The 23173-nt window shown below is 35.8% G+C and overlaps 2 protein-coding genes across 5 annotated transcripts in view; both read left to right on the forward strand.

Annotated features, from left to right (window-relative positions):
• Positions 1–17675, forward strand: part of ATR (ATR checkpoint kinase) — a 110054-nt gene extending 92379 nt beyond the window's left edge. The window contains exons 38-47 of the mRNA XM_081235594.1: positions 317–549; positions 1500–1634; positions 3150–3350; positions 4760–4903; positions 7184–7334; positions 9974–10130; positions 10246–10399; positions 11860–12011; positions 15980–16085; positions 17323–17675. Of these exons, the coding sequence (XP_081091720.1) occupies positions 317–549; positions 1500–1634; positions 3150–3350; positions 4760–4903; positions 7184–7334; positions 9974–10130; positions 10246–10399; positions 11860–12011; positions 15980–16085; positions 17323–17496 (1607 nt within the window). The 3' untranslated portion in view covers positions 17497–17675. The remainder of the gene's footprint in view (positions 1–316; positions 550–1499; positions 1635–3149; positions 3351–4759; positions 4904–7183; positions 7335–9973; positions 10131–10245; positions 10400–11859; positions 12012–15979; positions 16086–17322) is intronic.
• Positions 17676–19033: 1358 nt separating this feature from the next.
• Positions 19034–23173, forward strand: part of XRN1 (5'-3' exoribonuclease 1) — a 102061-nt gene continuing 97921 nt past the window's right edge. For all 4 annotated transcript variants that reach the window (XM_081235690.1, XM_081235692.1, XM_081235693.1 and 1 more), the window contains exon 1: positions 19034–19231. In XM_081235690.1, the coding sequence (XP_081091816.1) occupies positions 19157–19231 (75 nt within the window). In that variant the 5' untranslated portion in view covers positions 19034–19156. The remainder of the gene's footprint in view (positions 19232–23173) is intronic.

A 23173-nucleotide genomic window follows, 5' to 3' on the forward strand; every position in this document is an offset into this window, starting at 1 on the left:
ATAGCTGATTCACTTTGTTATACAGCAGAAACTAACACACCGCTGTAAAGCAATTATACTCCAATAAAGATGTTAAATAAATAAATGAAGTCTGTTTAAAAAATTTAAAAAAGAAACGGGCCTTGAGTTCTTCAGTGGACTTAAATGTTTTTTCCTACCTGGACAGAGAAAAGTATCTTTTCACAAATTGGCAAGTGATCTAGCTTTGGACATGGGAATAACATATATCTTAAAGCTGTTTTTAAAACCAAACTTTTTTTCTGTGAGACTGATATACTTTTTTACTGGTATTTTTAACTTTGATTTTTTTTTCCAGCTGGCCGCTCTGATCGTGTACAAATGAGAAATGATTTAGCTAAGATAAACAAAGTTATCACAGAGCACACAAATCACTTAGCTCCATATCAATTTTTGACTGCCTTTTCACAATTGATCTCCCGAATTTGTCATTCTCATGATGAAGTTTTTGTTGTCTTGATGGAAATTATAGCCAAAGTGCTTCTGGCCTATCCTCAACAATCAATGTGGATGATGACAGCTGTGTCAAAGGTGATATATTAATCACAATAGTGTCTTTTTCCATTTTAATGCTAATATGTAGATACAAGTTCCAGGGTTTCTCTCTTATGTTAGATTTGTAGCAAGAAAATAAATTTTAAGTATTTTTAAAAAGAAACTATAGCACTATGTCTCATTATAAAATTTAGAAATATTTACTATATCAAATGAAGTGACTAGTATGTTTAAGATTGAAGGATTTATCATGTGTTTTCTTTATGAAGTATAGGAAACTTAGTGCTTGGTATAAAATGGTAACCTATTTTTTTTCCAAGTTTTTTAATCCAAAGTATCGGAACTATTAATACTAGAAAATTTTTATTGCATTATTAATAGGAATGTACAAATTGGTAAATATATTGAATTAATAAATATTTTAGAGAATTTAGAAAATACAGAGAAATATTAAAAAGAAAATTAAAATTCACTGTTTATATCATTAATATTTTGATGTATTTTTGTATGCTTATTATCTATGCATATTTTAACACTAAATTTGGATTGCATAGATATGTAATTTCATATTTTTCACCTAAAATTGTTACCATAATCATGTTCCCATGTTAAATATTCGTTGAAGAACCAATTTTTAAAATTTTATAAAATTCTATAATGGTTAGCCATCTATAATTTATTTAACTGTTGTTGATCATTAAGGTTGTTTACTTTTTTTACTGTTGCAAAACATCTAGACACATCTATATTTATTCTCATTTCTGATTATTTCTTCAGGATAGATCCTAAGAAGGGAATTCATCAGGTCGCAGGATAGCAGCATTTTTATGGCTATTGATAGTATTGCCAAATTGATTTCCAGGAAATTTCTATCACTATAAACTTTCATCATGCATACTGTTTAAGTTGATTTTTGTCAATCAGAAGTTTTGTTATCTTTTAAAAATCTTTTAACAATTGCATTTAACTTTTTTTTTCTATGACAGTCTTCTTATCCCATGCGTGTAAACAGATGCAAGGAAATTCTAAATAAAGCTATTCATATGAAAAAGTCCTTAGAAAAGTTTGTTGGAGATGCAACTCGCCTAACAGATAAGCTTCTAGAATTGTGCAATAAATCGGTAATATCATAAATCTTACTACTTATAGACCAAGTTGGATGAAACTTCTATATGATTTCAGCTGGTTGTATTTCATTTGATTAATTTTAAATTCTCATATATGTTGGTATACACATATATCAAAAGTTATCAAATTGTATACTTTAAATACGTGCAGTTTACCTTAATAAAGCTGTTTTTTAAATTTCTAACATATGTCCCTCTCTCAAATATCCTCTAAATTTCTAAAAGTTCTTCTTAATGTAAATTCTTCTGAGAGTAAATTATCCATATTTATTAGAAGTTTTTTTAAATAGAGGATATGAAATATAAGTATATAAAATACTCAGTTAAAGTTCTCTCTGTGATTGTTTTCTGTCATATCTTTGAACTTTCAAAACTCATATACATTAACCTACATACATGAGAGGAAAGAAGACTGGAGTTTTGGGTTTCATCCTTTCAGTAACATTTCATTGTCTACCAGGGAACAAGCACCGTGCCTAAGGGAAACAAAGATGAGTAAGACATGTTCTCCTGCCTCGAAGTGCTCACAGTCTCATGGGAAGCCACTCAGATGGTTATCATATACTGTATAACTACTTTTTTCAGTAGATTTATGACTAGAATATGGACACGCTTATAGGAATGAACTAGTATTCTACCCAAGGAATTGGAGGGAAAAAAATCCTGAGGAATGTGTAGGAAGGGTAAAAGTGGGGGTAGGGGTAATTATAAGGAGGGACAGACTCTATAAGGTAAATAACTAGACTTCACCTTACAAATACTCATTCTATCATCTATTTACAGGTGAGAAGGTAGAGACTACCCTATTTCTCACCTTCCCTTCCAATAAACATCTTGAAAGAGTAATCTGTTTTTGCTATCTGCATTAATCCTGTTTGTCCCCTGACACCCTTGACATTATGAAAGATAGTGTTATGATAATGGCCAACATTTATTAAACACTGGCACTTTTCTAAGTGCTTTACTTATACAAACTTCCAGTTCCCTATGTGAAACCTTTGTGGCCAACTACATTTAGAAATACGGGATTTTTAGATTTTTAAAGGTAATGCAGTACATATACTTTTTATTAAGTATCATCACTAGGGGTAACCTGGTAGAGTATCCTGTAATCAGATACATAACTCTTTCTTCAGTGAAACATATTAATCTTTGTACTAAGTGAGAAGTTCAGATATCTTTTTGCTGCCAAATGAGATTTGGTACAAAAAAAAAAGTTTCATTTACAAAGCTCTTTGGAATTTGTAATGTGTGATAACAAATTGTAGGCTGCTATTACCTACCTTAGTCATTTAACATCGTATAATGTAGGTACTGTTTATTGATGAGTAAAAGAGTACAGAGAAGTTTAAATGAGGTGATGTATTTTTTAAAATTAGAAAGGTACAGACTGCTGAGCCATTGTAATTAAGATATTATAGAAGTGAAATTTTTGTTTTGAGTAAAAGTAAGCATTCTATAATTCAAGGTAAACAGAGAAATTAAAATGTACTACTTTTTCCCCCCCAGGTGGATGGAAGTAGTTCCACGCTGAGCATGAGCACTCATTTTAGAATGCTTAAAAAGCTGGTAGAAGAAGCAACATTCAGTGAAATCCTCATTCCTTTACAATCAGTCATGATACCCACTCTTCCATCAGTTCCAGGTGCTCATGCTAACCATGAGCCATTTCCTGGGCATTGGGCCTATATTGCAGGCTTTGATGATACGGTAAACTGCAATTTTATATAACTGTAACTATGCTTTTAAAATTAAGATGAAATTTCAAATTAAGTTTAAAAGTGTTTTTCTCAGAGACTAAGTGGATTTTATTTGCAAAGAAAAAATGATTGGAAATACAGAAAAGTAAAACTATATACTGATGGGACAAAATTAAGTGATAAAAATCTCATGTTCAACCTAGTATTTTGATTTTTTCAGATGTTCATATTGTTTTAATATGACTAAAATCTTTATTTTTTCCATAATTTGATGTTTCCGTATTCATCTTTGTCCTAAAAATGGGGAACAGAAAGAGAACAAAATACAATTTTTCTTTGTAATTTGTATTTTGGGAGGAAGTGAATTTCAGCTAGGAAGAGCTTGATTCTTTTTTGTTGTTGATGTTACTATCTTAAAGAAATGGTACCAGAGCACTTCTGAGTAAATACTTTTGAAAACGCTGTATTTATTCCAGTGCTTCTGTGGCTCAAAACATTTGTTTAACTGCTTCAGACCAGTTAATAAGCCACATAATAAAATCATTCTTGTTACTTATAGTCATGCTTTGTTTTTAACTTAATATTATTCAGCTTATTTACTTACATCTTTAGTTGGACATGATTTTGGAGGCGTTTCTTTTGTCAAAAATCAAATTACTTTCCATTGATAAACATTTCTTACCATTAAAGAAATTTAAAAACCATCTTAGGTTCTGCAGAAAAGTCCTCAAAATGTTTCAAAAATCCTTTAAACATTATGGCTGCTTTAAGAGGCTGCCTAAATTTGAATGTGTATGTATTTACTTACACTGCTGACAGAGTAATGCTTTTTTTTTTAAATAAATTTATTTATTTATTTGTTTGTTTTTATTTTTGGCTGTGTTGGGTCTTTGATGCTGTGCGTGGGCTTTCTCTAGTTGCAGCGAGTGGGGGCTGCTCTTCGTTGCGGTGCGCGGACTTCTCGTTGTCATGGCTTCTCTTGTTGCAGAGCACGGGCTCTTGCCGCGCGGGCTTCAATACTTGTGGCACATGGGCTCTAGAGCGCAGGCTCAGTAGTTGTGGCGCACGGGCTTAGTTGCTCCATGGCATGTGGGATCTTCCCAGGCCAGGGATCGAACCTGTGTCCCTTGCGTTGGCAGGTGGATTCTAAACCACTGCGCCACCAGGGAAGCCCCAGACAGAGTAATCCTTTTACTTCAATAGCCATTTCTAATGGGTGAAAATGTGTCTCTATTTATGTCCAACCATTCTTTTCATAGATCATAATTAAGATAAATTATTAAAATAATAAATTTGCTACTAATATAGGTTATTATATTTTCCTTTTTATTGTGTTAGGTAACACAATATTTATAATACATATAGAAGTTTAAACAAAGAATTTTGACCTTTATTTATATATAATTCATCATCTTTTAGGTAGAAATTCTTGCTTCTCTTCAGAAACCAAAGAAGATCTCTTTAAAAGGATCTGACGGAAAGTTCTACATTATGATGTGTAAGCCAAAAGATGACTTGAGAAAGGATTGTAGACTAATGGAATTCAATTCCTTGATTAATAAGGTTTGGATATAGTTTGCTTTTATTTTAGAATTGCCATAATTACTATCAGTGAGATATGGGCAAGTAGATCTCTCTTAAAAAGAGGAAATGAAGTACACTGCCTTTTTCATTTTCACTTAATTTGTTTTATTGGGATAAAATATACATAACATAAAATTTACCATCTTAACCATTTTTAAGTGTTCAGTTCAATTCAGTGGCATTAAGTACATTCACACTGTTGTGCAACCATCCCTCTCCAGAACTTTTTCATCCTCTCAAACTGAAACTGTATATCTGTTAAACAGTAACTCCCTATTCCCCTTCCCCCCAGGGTCTGGTAACCACCATTCTACTTTCTGTTTCTATGAATTTGACTACTCTAGATACCCTGTATAAGTGGAGTCACAACAGTATTTGTATTTTACTGGCTTCCTTCACTTAACATTATGTCTTCAAGGTTCATCCATGTTATAGCACATCAGAATTTCTTTCCTTTACAAGGTTGGATAATATACAGTTGCATGTGTATACCAATTTTGTTTATCCATTCACCCATCAGTGGATATGTGGGTTGCTTCCACTTTTTGGCTATTGTGAATATTGCTGCTATGAAGATAAGTGTACAGATAACTGTTCAAGTCCCTGCCTTCAATCTTTTGGATATGTGCCCTGAAGTGGAATTGCTGGTTTCACTTAATTTTTTAAAAATAAGATACTTTTGTTATATTGAGAAAAATGTATAAGACATATTAACAAAGGAAAATATTTTCTATTTAATGTTTAAATTATCTATAATATACTTTTTCTATCAGATTTATTTATGTTTTATGTTTTGATGCAAGGAAAAAAAAATGTTAGGTTCTGTTTTTACCAACACACTTTTTAGAGGTGATCATTAGTATTTTTTTCAGTTCTGTTGGTAAGTGCTTGATTTCTATCTCAGAGATGATATGAGAAATCTCACTAAAGGGTTATTATAAATGTATGGTCTTAGGGGTTTTGAATTTTTCTCTAGCCAGGTATTTATAAATGCATAGCATCTGTTTTTCCATTGGTAAAAAATTAAACCATACTGTGAAAACTTTATTGTTTTCCTATAAGCTCTTTGTTCTTCCTCTCTATCCCCTTCCTGCATTTTACTGGTACCTCTTTTATTAGCAGGAAAAAGTTATGGACCTTTAACATAGAAAAGAAATAGCAGCAGATGAGTTCATTTTTTAAAAAGGAGAATTATGGTTTGTGCTTAGTTTAACCAAAAGTAATTTAAAAATTAATACCACAATAAAAACCCATTTCATAGGTATTAAGGGAAAGAATATTTTTATTTAAAATGTTGTTTGGTAAATTGGTAACTTCATTCACTGATATTAAACCATCAGTATGTTTGTCCCAAAGCTCCCTGAGTGTTTTTCTAGTTGGGAGTATCAAGTGGCCTGGCTTTAATTTATAAATTTATCTTAATCAGCCTTGTTACCAATTAAGTTGTTTTATTACCTTTCCCCCACATTAACATGGTCAAATAAAATAGCCTGATTGTGAAAAACTCGTCTCATTACATTGGTCTAGGAGGCCATATACTGATCTTTACATGTGATTCTCATGCCATACTATTTGGCTGACATTTATGTAGCCTATCTATTCCTAAAGTTTAAAATGTATTTTTGGTCAGTGATTGTGCTTTAGAATTTGACAGGTTACAATTATAGATGTATGCTTAGTTTGTTTATTTCATACAGTTCCAGAATTAAACAAAATACTGTTTATCCTTACCTAGTATATTTCAGGATTAATCAGATGAGATGTGTAAAGCTTTCTTCTTCTAGGAGATAATTTTTCAAATGAAGCTATAATATTAAACTGTAAGAATAAGATAATATGTTTTGGGGATATCATAAAACTCATACTTTTCTGTTCATGCATTGTTTTCGATAAAATTAAACAGCATTCCCTGCGCCCAAGGACTCACTGTTTCAGTAATATCTTAGAAGCAATTTTTAAAGAGTATTTTGTCATTGTTAAATATAAAACTATAACATTTTTGAACCCAGTATTGTTGTCACATTAATACTGAATAATTAAAAGAAGTACTTACCCAAGGCATTTTTAATGATTTGGAAATAAATTAAGGATATTGTCCCAGTTGTTTCCTGCTCTACCTTTCTGAAGAATTATTCATCTATACTACGTAATAAGCTTTTATGGACATTATTTTGCTATGAAATGAACAATCTTTAGATAGGTTTGACATAACATTTAGAAATTTTTAACTTTTAAGTTTATGTGTTTTTTTTTTAATAGTGCTTAAGAAAAGATGCTGAGTCTCGTAGAAGAGAACTTCATATTAGAACATATGCAGTTATTCCACTGAATGATGAATGTGGGATTATTGAATGGGTTAACAACACTGCTGGCTTGAGACCTATTCTGACCAAACTGTATAAGGAAAAGGGTACTAAAATTAATTCTTACAATATAAGTATATAATATGGGTATAATAGCTGCTAACATATAATATAGGTATAATGGTTATTATCATTGTACATTTTGGGGGTATAAGCCCATAGTAAAATTTCTTGGTACTATTGATACATACAGAAGTAGTTAAGTGATTTCTTCTTTCCTTCCTTGCATTTTAATTCTTTCTCTATCTTTATCCCAAAAGGATTTGAGGTAGCTTACAAAAATGTATATGAAAATGTGTTTTTCTAGGAGTTATTGGTTAGTAATTCTGAAACTACTTTATGTGTAAACTAGACTTCAGCAAGTAAGTAAATACATTGTGGCTAATGAGAGCTAGTTTTTCATATTAGAGAAAGAAAAAGAAAGGGAAAGCTAGAATGAAACCAAAAGTGTTAGATTAGAGTTAGAGTCTCCCACTGGCCAAACCTGGGATAACTTGAGCACCAAAATAAATAATAATAGTATTAGATTATAACCCATGGAATAAAATAGACAGGAGTCCACACTTATGTAAACAAATACTTGAATGAATAAATAAATAAATAGGAAGGTAGGAACAAGTTCTTCCTTAGAGTAGAATTACAATGAATTAATGTGGAAGAGATGATGAAAACAGAAAATTGCCAATTAGTAAATATCACAGTAATAATTGTTGCAGGCAGTGATTAGCAATGACTGCTGAAATTCGTTGGCAAAAGTATGATGGAAAATAGGTTATTTGCAGAGTCTCAAAGTATCTCTCCACCAGATACTTATTAATTGCAAAGGGGAAAAAGTAGTAACTTTACAATGAAGAAACAAAAATATAACAGGTCAGAACTCCTTAAAAATTTCATGGTAATGAAAGACAAAAACAGAAATTTCCCATATTCGAGGACATTAAGGAGACATGACAACTGAATGCAGTAAGGGATCCTGAATTGGATCCTGACCCAGAAAAAGGATGATAGTGGGACACTTGGTAAAATTTGAATAAAGTCTGAAAGTTAGTTCATAATACTATGAAAAAATAATTTCTTGGTTTAGGTAATTGTATTCTGTTATGAAAGAGATGAACACTGACAAAATCTGGGTGATGAATATATGGGAACTCTGTATAATTTTTGCAATTTTTTGTAAAACTAAAATTATTTCAAGATAAAAAGTTTTTTAAATGTTTATGATGTAGTACATTAAAAACAAATAGATCAAGTTACTAGAGTAAAGTAAAAAATAAGTATATTAGTTCCCTAGGACTGCCATAACACATTACCACAAACTGTTTACAAACAACAGAAATTTACTCTCTCACAGTTGTGGAGACAAGGAGTCTAAAATCACTGTGTCAATAGGGCCACAATATCTCTCAAGGCCCAAGGGGAGAATCCTTTCTATGCCTTTCTGTAAGTTTCTGGTGTTGCCAGCAATCTTTGACATTCCTTGGCTGTAGATGCTTCACTCCATTCTCTGCCTCTGTCATCACACAGCATTCTCCCTAAGTCTGTATGTCCCTGTTTTCTCTTATAAAAATATCAGTCATACTATATTAAGGGCTCACCGTAATGACCTCGTCTTAACCTGATTACGTGGGCAAAGACCTTATTTTCAAATAAGGTCACGTTAACAGGTACCAAGGGTTATTTTTTTGACGAATACAATCAACCCATAGCATTAAGTAGTATTGATAAATTACTATATTATGGGTATTGTGCTAAGTATTTTGTGTACATCAGTTTTTTTTAATATTGTTAACAAGCCTAATTATCACTATTTTATGGACAGTGAAGTAATTTAATCCAAGTTACTAATACGTTGTAGAGCTGAAGTTCAAACACACTTGAATCTGATTTCAAGGAACTTGCTATTGACTATTTTATTAAAAGATGAAATATAAGTGTTAGTTATTGCTATTGGATTTTTAAATATATATATATATTTTTTTCCATCCTATCATGAACATAGTTGAACTGTGCAACATTTGAGGCTCAAAATCTCTAATCTCAAACTTGTCTATGGAAATTTTAGCTGAACCTTGAGTCCAAAAAGCACCAAACCAAGGTGGGACTAAAAGGCACTTTATAGACTGGAGTCATGTCAACCATATAATACAAACTCACAAATACATCAGAAGGAAAATTTCTTCTGCTTCCACATATGATTTGAATTGTACAAGATTAGTTTTAAAATCACGTATCCTGTGAATCTTATAGGCTAGCCTTCACACAGAGTAAATTATTTCAGAGCACCATTGTAGGTTTCTTAGTAATGATTCAGTATGGACCCATACTGCCTGCTGATTAACAGAGAGATCACTGTAAATTTAGTGAGGCCTGTAGCATTTTTACATGCAGGGACACTATTCACATTGGATTTATTCTGAGTGGTATCTTCTGATATGTGTGTCTTACTTGGCACTGATTATCATTGACAAGAGGCCTCACTCTAGATAAGTATTAAGTGAAGATAATGTGTTTATTATTTTCGTATAATATCAGAAGAAAGTTTACCTATGCATAATTGAAATGTTTCCATTTATTCTTGCTTTTGAATAAAAATAGATATTTCCTGTCCTATTTTCACCAAAAAAAAATAAATTGCCCCTTTTCTCATTTGGCTTGTATGATGAATGGAAATCACTCTGCCTTGCAGGAGTTTATATGACAGGGAAGGAACTTCGCCAGTGTATGCTACCAAAATCAGCAGCTTTGTCTGAAAAACTCAAAGTGTACCGAGAATTTCTCCTGCCCAGGCATCCTCCTGTTTTTCATGAGTGGTTTCTGAGAACATTCCCTGATCCTACATCATGGTAAGTTACCAAAAATATAATACATTGTTATGGTTAGATTTTTTTAAAATATATTTTAGATGCATGTGGCCCCATATGATACAAGGATACTTGATAGGCATTGTGTTTCCTTTAGGTACAGCAGCAGATCAGCATACTGCCGTTCCACTGCCGTTATGTCAATGGTTGGTTATATCCTGGGCCTTGGAGACCGTCATGGTGAAAACATTCTCTTTGATTCTTTGACTGGTGAATGTGTACATGTGGATTTCAACTGTCTCTTCAATAAGGTATGTGATATGACTTACTGTAGTTAATTGTATGTTTTCTCCTAATTTCCTTTCCACAACAACTCTTCTTCCTAGACATACCTGTTAGTAGCAGCTGTAGTCACAGTTGAGTCGCATTGAGAGTTTGTTGACTGGTTTTTTTTTTTTTTTTTTTTTTTCTTTTTGCGGTATGCGGGCCTCTCACTGTTGTGGCCTCTCCCGTTGCGGAGCACAGGCTCCGGATGCACAGGCTCAGCGGCCATGGCTCACGGGCCCAGCCGCTCCGCGGCATATGGGATCCTCCCAGACCGGGGCACGAACCCGTATCCCCTGCATCGGCAGGCGGACTCTCAACCACTGCGCCACCAGGGAGGCCCTGTTGACTGGTTTTGATCAGTGGATCCCATAGCCCTCAGTAAAGCAACTTAGGTTGGAGAGAACTCAGAAGAGTCATATAGGAAAACTAGCACTGAACTTGAAGTCCAAAAGCATAGCTCCAAGTCTGACTTATTGGTTCTTGGTTATATGAACATGGGGTGTTCATATAATATAGGAACAGTTCATTTTACTGAGACTCAGTTTTAGAGAGACAGAGTAGGTTAATGTGATTGTTTCCAAACCTGGCAGCAGCATCTAAGAATTTTTTTTTTTTTTTAATGCAGATACCTAGGAAACATCACAGGAAATTCAGATTGTGTAGGTCCAGCTGGGGTCTGGGAATAAATTGAGGTCATTCAACTCTCCTTAAGGACCCTCTCCAATTTTCCAATGTTATGATCCTGAAAGGCAGACTAATTATTAAACCCACTTTTTCCTTCATCCTTATTCTCTATGGGTTGCCGTCTGCTATCACAGGAAACCAAGAAAGGTCACAGACCCAACTGAAAACAAATCAAAGATAAACCACTGGTATCGGGGATTCATACAAGAGAGGAATTTAGGGAAACTGATTGGAGGGATGAAAAAGCCCTAGGAAAGGCAGGTGTTAGAGAATGGAAGAAAATAAATGAACTGGACTTCATTATATTACATGTTACATTTCCTGTCTCAGGGATTGTGAGCATCTAACACTTGGCTATTTCTTTTCCTGTCCTGTTTTAAAGTGAAAGTCTTAAAGAAAAGAAGAAAATTATGAGAGTATTTTGTTTGTACTTTATACTATTCAAGAAGGACATTAAGGGAGTTAATATAAGGCTAAATATTGAATGCATAAATATTGCTCTATAATGCTATTCACTTTAGTAATTCAGTGAAAGATGAATCCATCCATCCTCTAGATCTTATCCAAGGAGTTGTGTTTCAGCTCCTCAAAAGCAAAGGTAGAGTCATATGGCTCCTTCATGATGTAGGCCTCTAACGTAAGTTGCAAATACAAATATTTTGAGGGTATGTTTGCTCTCTCCTAAAAGCTTTAAATTTTTTGCATAAAGATTTTTAAATTCCAGCATCTTTACTTTTTAATGAAATACATTTTTTTTAAGGGAGAAACCTTTGAGGTCCCAGAAATTGTTCCATTTCGCATGACTCATAATATGGTTAATGGAATGGGTCCTATGGGAACAGAAGGTCTTTTTCGAAGAGCTTGTGAAGTTACAATGAGGCTGATGCGAGATCAGAGAGAACCTTTAATGAGGTAATCATCTATATTTTGTAAACAGTAGTAACTTTGAATGTGATTATTGGTTTCTAAGTTGTTTTCTTTATATAGAGCTACTTTATACTGGTTGAAGTAGATGTTTTTAATAATAGCCTTTATTAAGATATATTTTACATACCATAAAATTTAGTCTTTTTTTTTTTCTTAATTTATTTTTGGCTGCATTTGGTTTTCATTGCTGCTTTCTCTAGTTACTGCAACCGGGGGCTACTCTTCCTTGCAATGCGTGGGCTTCTCATTGTAGTGGCTTCTCTTTGTTGCAGAGCACAGGCTCTAGGCACACGGGCTTCAGCAGTTGTGGCATGCAGGCTCCGGAGTTGTGGCTTGCAGGCTCTAGAGCACAGGCTCAGTAGTTGTGGCGCACGGGCTTAGTTGCTCTGTGGCATGTGGGATCTTCCCAGACCAGGGCTCGAACCCATGTCCCCTGCATTGGCAGGTGGATTCTTAACCACTACATTACCAGGGAAGTCCAAACTTCGGTCTTTTAATATATATACTGTGGTGGTTTTAGTATATTCACAAGATTGTGCGACCATCACTGCTATCTAATTATGACACATTTTCATCAGCTCCAAAAGAAATGAGCAGTCGCTCCCTAACTCTACTCCCCACCATCTCCTAGCAACCACGAATCTCCTTCTGTCTCTATAGATTTGCCTATTCTGGATATTTCATATATAAGTAGAATTATACAACATGTGGCCTTTAGTGTCTGTCTGCTTTCGGTAGCATGACGTTTTTAAGGTTTATCTATGCTCTAGCATGTATCAGTACTTCATTCTTTTTTATTGTCAAATAATATTCTATTATATGGATATACCACCTTTTGTGTATCCATTCATCAGTTAATGGACATTTGGGATTGTTTTGGCTATTGTGAATAGTGTAGCTGTGAACATCTGCGTACAGGTTTTATGTGGATATATGTTTTCAGTTCTCTTGGTTATACGAGTAGGATTCTGGATATGTTAACTCTAAGCTTAACATTTTGAGGAACTTTCAAACTGTTTTCCAAAGCAGATGTAATATGTTACAGTCCCACTAGCAATGTCTAAGTGTTCCAATTTCTCCACATCCTTACCAAAACTTGTTATTGTCTATCTATATTATTTTAGCCATCTGCTGGGTATGAAATTGTATCTAATTGTTGTTTTAATTTGCATTTCCCTAATGACCAGTTATGTTGAGCATCTTTTCATGTTTATTGGTCACTTGCATAACTTCTTTGGACGAATGTCTATTTAAATCCTTTGCCCGTTTTTTTAATTGGATTATTTGTCTTTTTTTTAACATCTTTATTGGAGTATAATTGCTTTACAATGGTGTGTTAGTTTCTGCTGCATAACAAAGTGAATCAGCTATACATATACATTTATCCCCATTTCTCCTTCCTCTGGCGTCTCCCTCTGACCCTCCCTATCCCACCCCTCTAGGTGGACACAAAGCACCAAGCTGATCTCCCTGTGCTATGCAGCTGCTTCCCACTAGCTATCTATTTTACATTTGGTAGTGTATATATGTCCATGCCACTCTCTCACTTCATCCCAGCTTACCCTTCCCCCTCCCTATGTCCTCAAGTCCATTCTCTACAGCTGCATCTTTATTCCTGTCCTGCCCCTAGTTTCTTCAGAACATTTTTTTTTTAGATTCCATATATATGTGTTAGCATACGATATTTGTTTTTCTCTTTCTGACTTACTTCACTCTGTATGACGGTCTCTAGGTCCATCCACCTCACTGCAAATAACTCAATTTCGTTTCTTTTTATACCTGAGTAATATTCCATTGTATATATGTGCCACATCTTCTTTATCCATTCATCTGTCGATGGACACTTAGGTTGCTTCCATGTCCTGGCTATTGTAAATACTGCTGCACTGAACATTATGGTACATGACTCTTTTTGAATTACGGTTTTCTCAGGGTATATGCCCAGTAGTGGGATTGCTGGGTTATATGGTAGTTCTATTTTTGGCTTTATAAGGAACCTCCATACTGTTCTCCATAGTGACTGTATCAATTTACATTCCCACCAACAGTGCAAGAGGGTTCCCTTTTCTCCACACCCTCTCCAGCATTTATCATTTGTAGATTTTTTGATGATGGCCATTCTGACTGGTGTGAGATGATATCTCATTGTAGTTTTGATTTGCATTTCTCTAACGATTAATGATGTTGAGCATTCTTTCATGTGTTTATTGGCAATCTGTATATCTTCTTTGGAGAAATGTGTATTTATATCTTCTGCCCATTTTTGGATTGGCTTGTTTGTTCTTTTGATATTGAGCTTCATGAGCTGCTTGTAAATTTTGGAGATTAATCCTTTGTCAGTTGCTTCATTTGCAAATATTTTCTCCCATTCTGAGGGTTGTCTTTTGGTCTTGTTTATGGTTTCCTTTGCTGTGCAAAAGCTTTTAAGTTTCATTAGATCCCATTTGTTTATTTTTGTTTTTATTTCCATTTCTCTAGGAGGTGGGTCAAAAAGGATCTTGCTGTGATTTATGTCATAGAGTGTTCTGCCTGTGTTTTCCTCTTAGAGTTTGATAGTGTCTGGCCTTACATTTAGGTCTTTAATCTATTTTGAGTTTATTTTTGTGTATGGTGTTAGGGAGTGTTCTAATTTTATTCTTTTCCATGTACCTGTCCAGTTTTCCCAGCACCACTTATTGAAGAGGCTGTCTTTTCTCCATTGTATATTCTTGCCTCTTTTATCAAAAATAAGGTGACCATATGTGCCTGGGTTTATCTCTGGGCTTTCTACCCTGTTCCATTGATCTGTATTTCTGTTTTTGCCAGCACCATTTTTGAAGAGATTATTTTTCTCTATTTAATTGTCTTGACATTTCTGTTGAAAATCAACTGACCATACATGTAAGGGTGTATTTCTAGATTCTCAGTTTTATTCCATTGATCTGTATGTCTAATCTTATGCCAAAAGCACATTCTCCTGATTACTATAGCTTTGTAGTATGTTTTGAAGTCAGGAAGTGTGAATCCTCTGACTTTTTTTTTTCTTTTTCAAGACTATTTGACTGTTATGAGTCTCTTGCATTTCCATATGCATTTTAAGATCATCTTGCCAATTTCTGCAAAGGCCAGCCTGGATTTTAATAGGAATGGCATTGAATCCGTAAATCAATTTAGGGAGTATTGCCATCTTAAGTCTTTTGATCCATGAACATAGGGTATCTTTCCATTTTTTTAAGTCTTCTTCAATTTCTTTCAACAATGTTTTATAATTTTTAGTTTGCAAATCTTGTATTTAACTTTTTAAAAATGTGTTCCTAAGTATTTCTAAATGGAATTTTTTTCTTAATTTCATATTTGGATTGTTCATTGCTAGTGTATAGAAATATAACTAAATTTGTATATTGATCTTGTATCCTGCAACCTTACTGAACTCATTTGTTAGTTGTCATAGTTATTTTTGCAGATAACTTAAGATTTTCTCTCTACAACAACAGGTCACCTGTAGATAGGGATAGTTTTACTTTTTCTAATCTAATCTCAGTGCCTTTTCTTTTTCTTGCCTAATTGCCCTAGCTAGATCAATGTCAAATAGCCATGGTGAGACACCTACATCCTTGTCTTGTTCCTAATCTTAGGGGTGAAGAAGCCAGTCTTTTACCATTAAATATGATGTTAGCTGTGGGAAGTAGTTTTTCAAAAGGACATTTAAAGCTCACTTATTCACTTTTTTATTTAAAACCTGTCTACCAGGCATTATGGTAGAATACATTGGATAGTTAGACAAAGGCAAAGGCAAATTCTCTGAAGCAGGAAGCATAGCATTTTCTGAAATGGTAGTAATGTGTTTTGTAGGAGTATTACCATTAGCTTCTCATCCTTCAGTAGTTATCCTTCACCTAATTGTTGACTTTAATGAGAGTTCTTTTTACAAAGATAACATTGTATTATTACCATAATATTTGTTTCCATTTTAGTGTCTTAAAGACTTTTCTACATGATCCTCTTGTGGAATGGAGTAAACCAGTGAAAGGGCATTCCAAAGCACCACTGAATGAAACAGGGGAAGTTGTCAACGAAAAGGTTAGTAGAAGGTATAGCTTGATATGAACTGATATTGTATATCTCTACAAATGGAAACTAATTCTAAATACTGTCAGTGACTGACCATTGAATACTCTGAAATTTAGTTCTCTATCTAGTATGATAATGCCATAAGTTTTCTTTATTGTCATTACTAATGTTAACATTCTTATCATTAGTATAATAAAAACAGAGTTCAACACACGCTTGTTTAACCATAAACAAATCACAGTTATCATATAGAGTGGTAAAAACTTGAACACAAATTGCCTGAATTTATAGAGCAGCAGGTCTCAGCTTCAATATGTAGAACTCTTTACTAACATAGTAGTCCCTTGTCCCTTGATTTCCATGGGGGATAGGTTCCAGGACCCCCCTGTGGATACCAAAATCCTGGAATGCTCAACTCCCGTATATATGATGCTGTAGGATTTGTATATAACCTGTGTATATCGTCCCATATACTTTAAGTCATCTCTAGATTACTTGTAATACCTAGTACAATGTAAATACCATGTAAATAGTTGTAAATACAGTGTAAATGCTATGTAAATAGTTGCTGGTGCATGGCAAATTGAAGTTTTCCTTTTTGGAACTTTATGGAGTTTTTTTCCCCTGAATATTTTCAGTCTGTGGTTGGTTGAATCATTGGCTGCAGAAAGCTGACTATATTAGTCGAATCCTCAAATTCTCCAGATAGTTATTTTAAATAAGTTAGAATAGATTTGAGGATTGTTTTTCTAATTACATCATTCTCACTTTTGCATTCTGATATGCTTTCTTGATTGAGAAGAATATGTAGAATTCCAAGTAGCTCACTTAGAACTCCCATTTGCATATAACATAATCTAAACATTAGGCATTAGAGTACTGTTGCTGTTATTAGAATACTAATATTCAAATGTTTAAGTCCTAAACACTTTTCAGAGCAGATTTTTTTATATTATTATTTTTCTAGACTTCTAACGTGGAAGAGATTCCCTGGTATTTCAGTGTCCTGAAAAATGTCCAAACAGTTGATGTTAGATCAACATTGCAAGCCTCGAGATCAGTATCTCAAGTTATTGTATTTGTTTCATTGCTTCTCTCGTTTGTCTGCATTTGCTCTTACAAAAGGGGTAATGATCAGTAAAATGGCATTAATATTTGTTAGATAAAAGAAAGGCAGTAATTCCAAATGATAAACATCTACATGTCATTGGGTCCTTAGTCCTTATGATTTTCAATTTCTTTTTAGGCCAAAACCCATGTTCTTGACATCGAGCAGAGACTACAAGGTGTAATCAAGACCCGAAATAGAGTGACAGGACTGCCGTTATCTATTGAAGGACATGTGCATTACCTCATACAAGAAGCAACTGATGAAAACTTGCTATGCCAGATGTACCTTGGTTGGACCCCATATATGTGAAATGGAGTTACTTCAAAGAATATGTTAATAATCTAAAATCAATGCACTTGGATCATTAATCTGTGGTTGTATCTATTCAATTCCAAAGTACAACATATGTTTATGTTCTCACAGTAACTGGTATTTCTCCCTGATTGTTAATAATATTTAAAATAATATATGTTGTTAAGAAATAAACTGCTTTCTTAACATATACTGTGTATAACTGGAGAAATGGAATAGCATATGTTCTTATGCTCTTAAAAAGATGTATTTGCAAGAAACAAGCCAGCCTAATTTCATTTTACAACTTTCATTGATTTTAAGTACTAACATAAGGATTCATTTGAACAAAAAATCATATTGAATAAATACTGTAGGCAAAGCACGGTTCCCTTTCCCTCTGGGAACTGTCTAGTAAGAGAGATGTAAACATAAATAGCACATCATTAAGTTCACTTAGTAATACTCTCTTTTTTTGTATTTGTTGAAAATGTGATAGGGAAAAAAAATTAGCCAATTAACATGAATATGAAAACTATATAAACATTCTGTAATTTTAAAGATGTTGCCATACTAAAAGTGTACCAGAATGCAGAATCCAGTGGTTGGGGGAAACAGCATTACTTAAAATTTCATGAGGTTTTATAATCTAAAAAATTTTAACGTTAAATTTGGGGGTGCATTTTATTGCAGAAGATTTAAAATAATTCCAAAGCAGAGGTTATTACATACAAATAAACGAAAACGTAATCTTTTTTTAACAGATAATTTCACTTAAGTTTACCTTGCAAAATTCTGCCTTTTTGTACAGTTGAAGTGTGATGGGGGAAAATATAATAACCCAAGAGGTATAAATGTGAAAACTAAACGTATACTTTCCTATCGAAGGCCTAATGTTAAGAGTTAAGGAGGAGGGCTTCCCTGGTGGCGCAGTGGTTGGGAGTCCGCCTGCCGATGCGGGGGACACGGGTTCGTGCCCCGGTCTGGGAAGATGCCACATGCCGAGGAGCGGCTGGGCCCGTGAGCCATGGCCGTTGGGCCTGCGCGTCCGGAGACTGTGCTCCGCAACGGGAGAGGCCACAACAGTGAGAGGCCCACATACCGCAAAAAAAAAAAAAAAAAAGAGTTAAGGAGGAAGCTGGGTGGAGGGGAGTTAGGAAATCATTTTACGCAAATAATTTGGAAAAGACCGTTTTTAAGAGAAATTTTTGTTGTATCCTGAAAGAAAAAATTTCCGCTCACAAAACAAACTAAACCAAATCATCAGACCTTTCCAAATCTGTGTTGAAAAACAGAGATTAGTAATCCCAGAAGACGGAAGCAGCCAGGACTCTTCCAGTCGTCTCGTGAGGTTTTCACCCCCTTCCAAGTCCACTTACAGCGCTCAGGTCTGTCAACTGACATTTTCTGAACTGGATTTCACACACGCGTTCAAAAACGCCTGGGCGCTCTTAAATGTAACCAGGTAGCTCCGCGGCAGCGAGTTCGGGCCGGGGCTAGAGCCCCGCCCCGGAGATGCGGTCTCGAACCCGCCGCTCTAGGCCCGGCGGCCGCTCTCTATGGTTGGGCGGGAGGTGTGTTGTCATCTGCGGAGCGACGGCCGGAGGCGGTGGCGTAGGCCCCGGCGGGGCGTTTGGTTTCGATTTGGCCCTGACTTGAGTTAGTACTGACGGTCGAAATGGGAGTCCCCAAGTTTTATCGATGGATCTCGGAGCGGTATCCCTGCCTCAGCGAAGTGGTGAAGGAGCATCAGGTGGGTGAGCAAGGGGGCAGAGGCCCAGAAGGCGGCGGACCCGGGGCTCGGCGGCCCTTTCTCCACCCTGGGACCGGGGCTCTCCGCCGCCTCTTTCTGCTCGTCGTCAGCTGGCTGAGTGGCGAAGGGAGGGGAGCAGAACGTTGGAGGACACCTTGGTGATCTGAGTGGGGGCGAAGACGCAAGTCGCTCTCCTGTGGGCAGAGCGGCGGGGATGCGGCGTTCTGACAGCTCCTGCCCGGGCCGGGCCTGCCGCGACTCCGCAATCAAGTCCCGGGGAGGAGCGCTTTCGGGAGTGCTTCCATTTCCTCCCCAGGGAGCTGCAGGTTTCGTTTTCCTTTTTGGAGGTGGGATGGTTGTCCTCCTAGAACCTTCCCCCAGTCCCCAGCCAGAGCAACAGGCCCACGTACAAACGATAATACCGGCCTCCGCAGTTGAATCCCCTTGTTTACTTTCCCTTATCTAGAGCTGCATCCCGCCCTACCCCCAACGGCTAGACTTTTTGACGTGGCTGATGGTTCATATTTATGACACAGTTCGTTACTCTTTTTCTATTACCCCAAGGACCGTACCAATCCCCTGTTCCAAAAGAAATAAAAATACATTTGGACGGGGCTGGGGCAGTTATTTGGAAGCTTCATTGTGTGAATGTGTGCGTGTGTGTGTGTGTGTGTGTGTGTGTGTGTGTGTGTGTGAAAGAGAGAAAGGGAAGGAGATGAGGGAGGAAGGAGACGTGGGGTGAACGGAGAGAGAAACAGATTGTTAGAGCACTAATACTACGAATAGTAATATTCGGTATATAATGACCCCAGGGCAACGTTTATGTGCAGACTTCAAAGATGTAGTGGAACTGCGGAAAAAAATAGTAAGCAGTCGTCTATTAGGTTAATGGGCTTTTGGGTCTAGTGTTTGTCACATTTAATGGTTTTGGTGGCTTTTTTGCCCATTTTATATTTTACAGAAAAAAGTCATTTTTGTCTCCGAATGGAGGCGTGGGTTCAAATCCCACTTCTGACACACACACACACACACACACACACACAAAAGTCATTTTTGAAATTTGTACAGCTAATTGAGTTAGTTGAGACGGATAGCATTGTATTAACATGGAGGGAAATAATACAGTGAACACCATCATGCTGTCTATTAAATTATGGTTTATTATTTTTTAAAAGTACTGTAAGCATGAAGATGGGGTTAAACTTCTGGAAAGGATTCTTTGTTGTGGATTCCAGTCAGGTTTGGTATATGAGGAAAAGCTTACCAAAAATTCCAGAATGGTGGTTTGTCTTTAATTTATTTGAAGCATGGGTTGAATTAGATTTAGGGAAACATTTCTTTCCAGAGAAGAGGATAAAAATGGTGACAACTAACTTAGGCTTTTCCTGGATTCTTCACTCAAACATTTGAGTACCTGCCATGCATCAGGCACTTTATTTCTAAATTGAAAAATTCAGACTAACTTGACAATGCACAATCTGTTCAGTAATATTTTTACTCTCTACTCTTTGGCACAGAATTTGGTTTGGCGTAAGGATCTTGGATTTTCTCCATCTTGAGGAATTTTGTTACTGAACAAAAATAATGCCTTTAAGGCAATTTTATGACACGAACACTAACAATAGGTTTAAAACTTGGTTCATCAAAGTGATGTCTTTCAAAAAGCAATCACCAGCTACTCTCTCAAGCAGTACTTAAAAGATGGTAGTGCCGGGGCTTCCCTGGTGGCGCAGTGGTTGAGAGTCCTCCTGCTAATGCAGGGGACACGGGTTCGTGCCCCGGTCTGGGAAGATCCCACATGCTGTGGAGCGGCTAGGCCCGTGGGCCATGGCCACTGAGCCTGCGCGTCCAAAGCCTGTGCTCCGCAGTGGGAGAGGCCACAACAGTGAGAGGCCCGCGTACTGCAAAAAAAAAAAAAAAAAAAAAAGATGGTAGTGCCTAAGCCACAGCAGTTCAAAAGCTAGTCCTTGGGGGAAGGGACTGGATGGAGGGGTAGGTTCTGGGAAGATGGTGGCAGTGGTGACATAGCATAGTTTTTGGTTTCTCTGAATCCTCATTTGAAAACAGAAAGAGAAACTAGATAGCTAAATTTAAAATCCATAGAACAATTACAACAAAACCATGTGACAGGGTATCCCCGTGAACCCCAAGATACAATTTGGTGGGGACAGACTACCTCTATCTAGCCTCTAGACCCAGTTGGTATTGGCATGTGTGCAAGAGGAAGAAGGCGAAATGGGGCAACAGCTGATGAACCTGAGAGCAGAACTCCAGAATATTCACTGAGACTCTACAGGCCTATTAGATAGCAGTAGCTGTAACCGGGGGGTTTTAAAGGGCAGGAGCAGTCTAACTCCTGTGAACCCTCAAAACTGACTTGCCAAGGTACCATTCTAAGGCAGAGCCCACCCTAAGGAGAGACTGCTGGGAGTGAAATAAAATTTTATCAGGAAAGGGACAAGAGAGATAAGAAGGTCAAGATAAAAGTGGGGGAGGGTTACAGACAGAGTCAAGAAATCTTAGAAAACAAACCAGACAAGCCACCATATTTTTTAATACTACCCCAAAATAGCAGAAGAGGGAGCTTTGTAAAGTTAAAGCTTTCCTGGACCCCTCCTCATTCCAAAAGTTCAGGAAAATTAAATTTACATAAAAATGAATGATAGAAAAGTGTCAAGGTCAAATAGTATACAAAGTTATTATGGGGGGAAAAGGGGAACAAAATAATATTCATACAGACAATAAAAGCTTGCAATAAAAACATGCACACATAACAGACCAAAACTATAATCTCCTATTTCAGAATGAGCGAAAAGGCACTAAGAAAATAAGACATGAAAGAACAACATATATCAATTACAAAAACTCAGGAATAAGGTGACAGAACCTAAAGAAAATTAGACATAAATGGCAAAATCACGTCAGAAGTGAAGCCTAAAGTAGTAGCAAGGCAAAAACAAATGATGCCATAAGAAAAAAATAGAAGGTGGAAATAAGATAAAATTTTAAAAGATAAAAAGGTTCAAAGCAATATAACAGAACAAATACTAAAACTATAATTAAAGAAACCTTTCCTGAAATTAAAAAAAAAAACACTGAAGCCATGTTGAAAGAATATACCATGTACCCAAGAATATTGACTCAGATGACCAACATCAAGACATGTTCTAGTTAAATTCATGGACTTAAAGAAAAAGAGAAAAAACTTTCGTCACCTACAAGAAAGGAACATATGACTTGTAAGGGAAAAAAAATCAGGTTCCCATCCTAGTTTTTCACAGTAGTGCTTTATGCCAGAAGAAAATGGAGTAACATAAAGATACTCAACTGACTTTTAAGTATAAACGATAAGCTGGTCAAATGATCAGTGTAGGAGAAGTCAGGCAATATTCCTTTGAGCACTTTCTTGAGGAATCTGCTAGAGAATGAGCTTCAGACAATCAAAAGGACTGGGGAAATATCAACAAAAATACCAGTGGTGAACATTAAATATAATTTCCTGTAGAACAAAAAATAAGAGTGAAGAGAGAGAAAGTTTAGTATATGATGGCTATGTGTTCTGACAATGTTTAGATAGCACAACTATAAAATAAATGGGAGTAAGAATGGGGAAAAGTTATGCAAAAAATTATATTCCCATTAATCATATTAGTGGTAATATTAATAGTTTTTTTGAAACTCGTGTGTGATATGATAAATACCTAATTAAAGGGTATTTTAATTCTTTCATCTCTAATAACCAAGATTCTTGATGTGTAAGAAAGCAGTTACCGATGTAATAGAGAAAATGTTAAGTAAAAGCTCTATAGTCTAGAATTTGAATTGAAAGTATCAGTATAATCTTATGAAATACACGCGTGTGTGCTCACACACACACACACACACACACGTGTAAATTTCCTAGCTCTTTCTGATCACAGAAAAGGCCTAGAAACAATGACC

This window comes from Mesoplodon bidens (assembly GCF_964165515.1).
Source record: "Mesoplodon bidens genome assembly, chromosome: 5".
NCBI lineage: Eukaryota > Metazoa > Chordata > Mammalia > Artiodactyla > Ziphiidae > Mesoplodon > Mesoplodon bidens.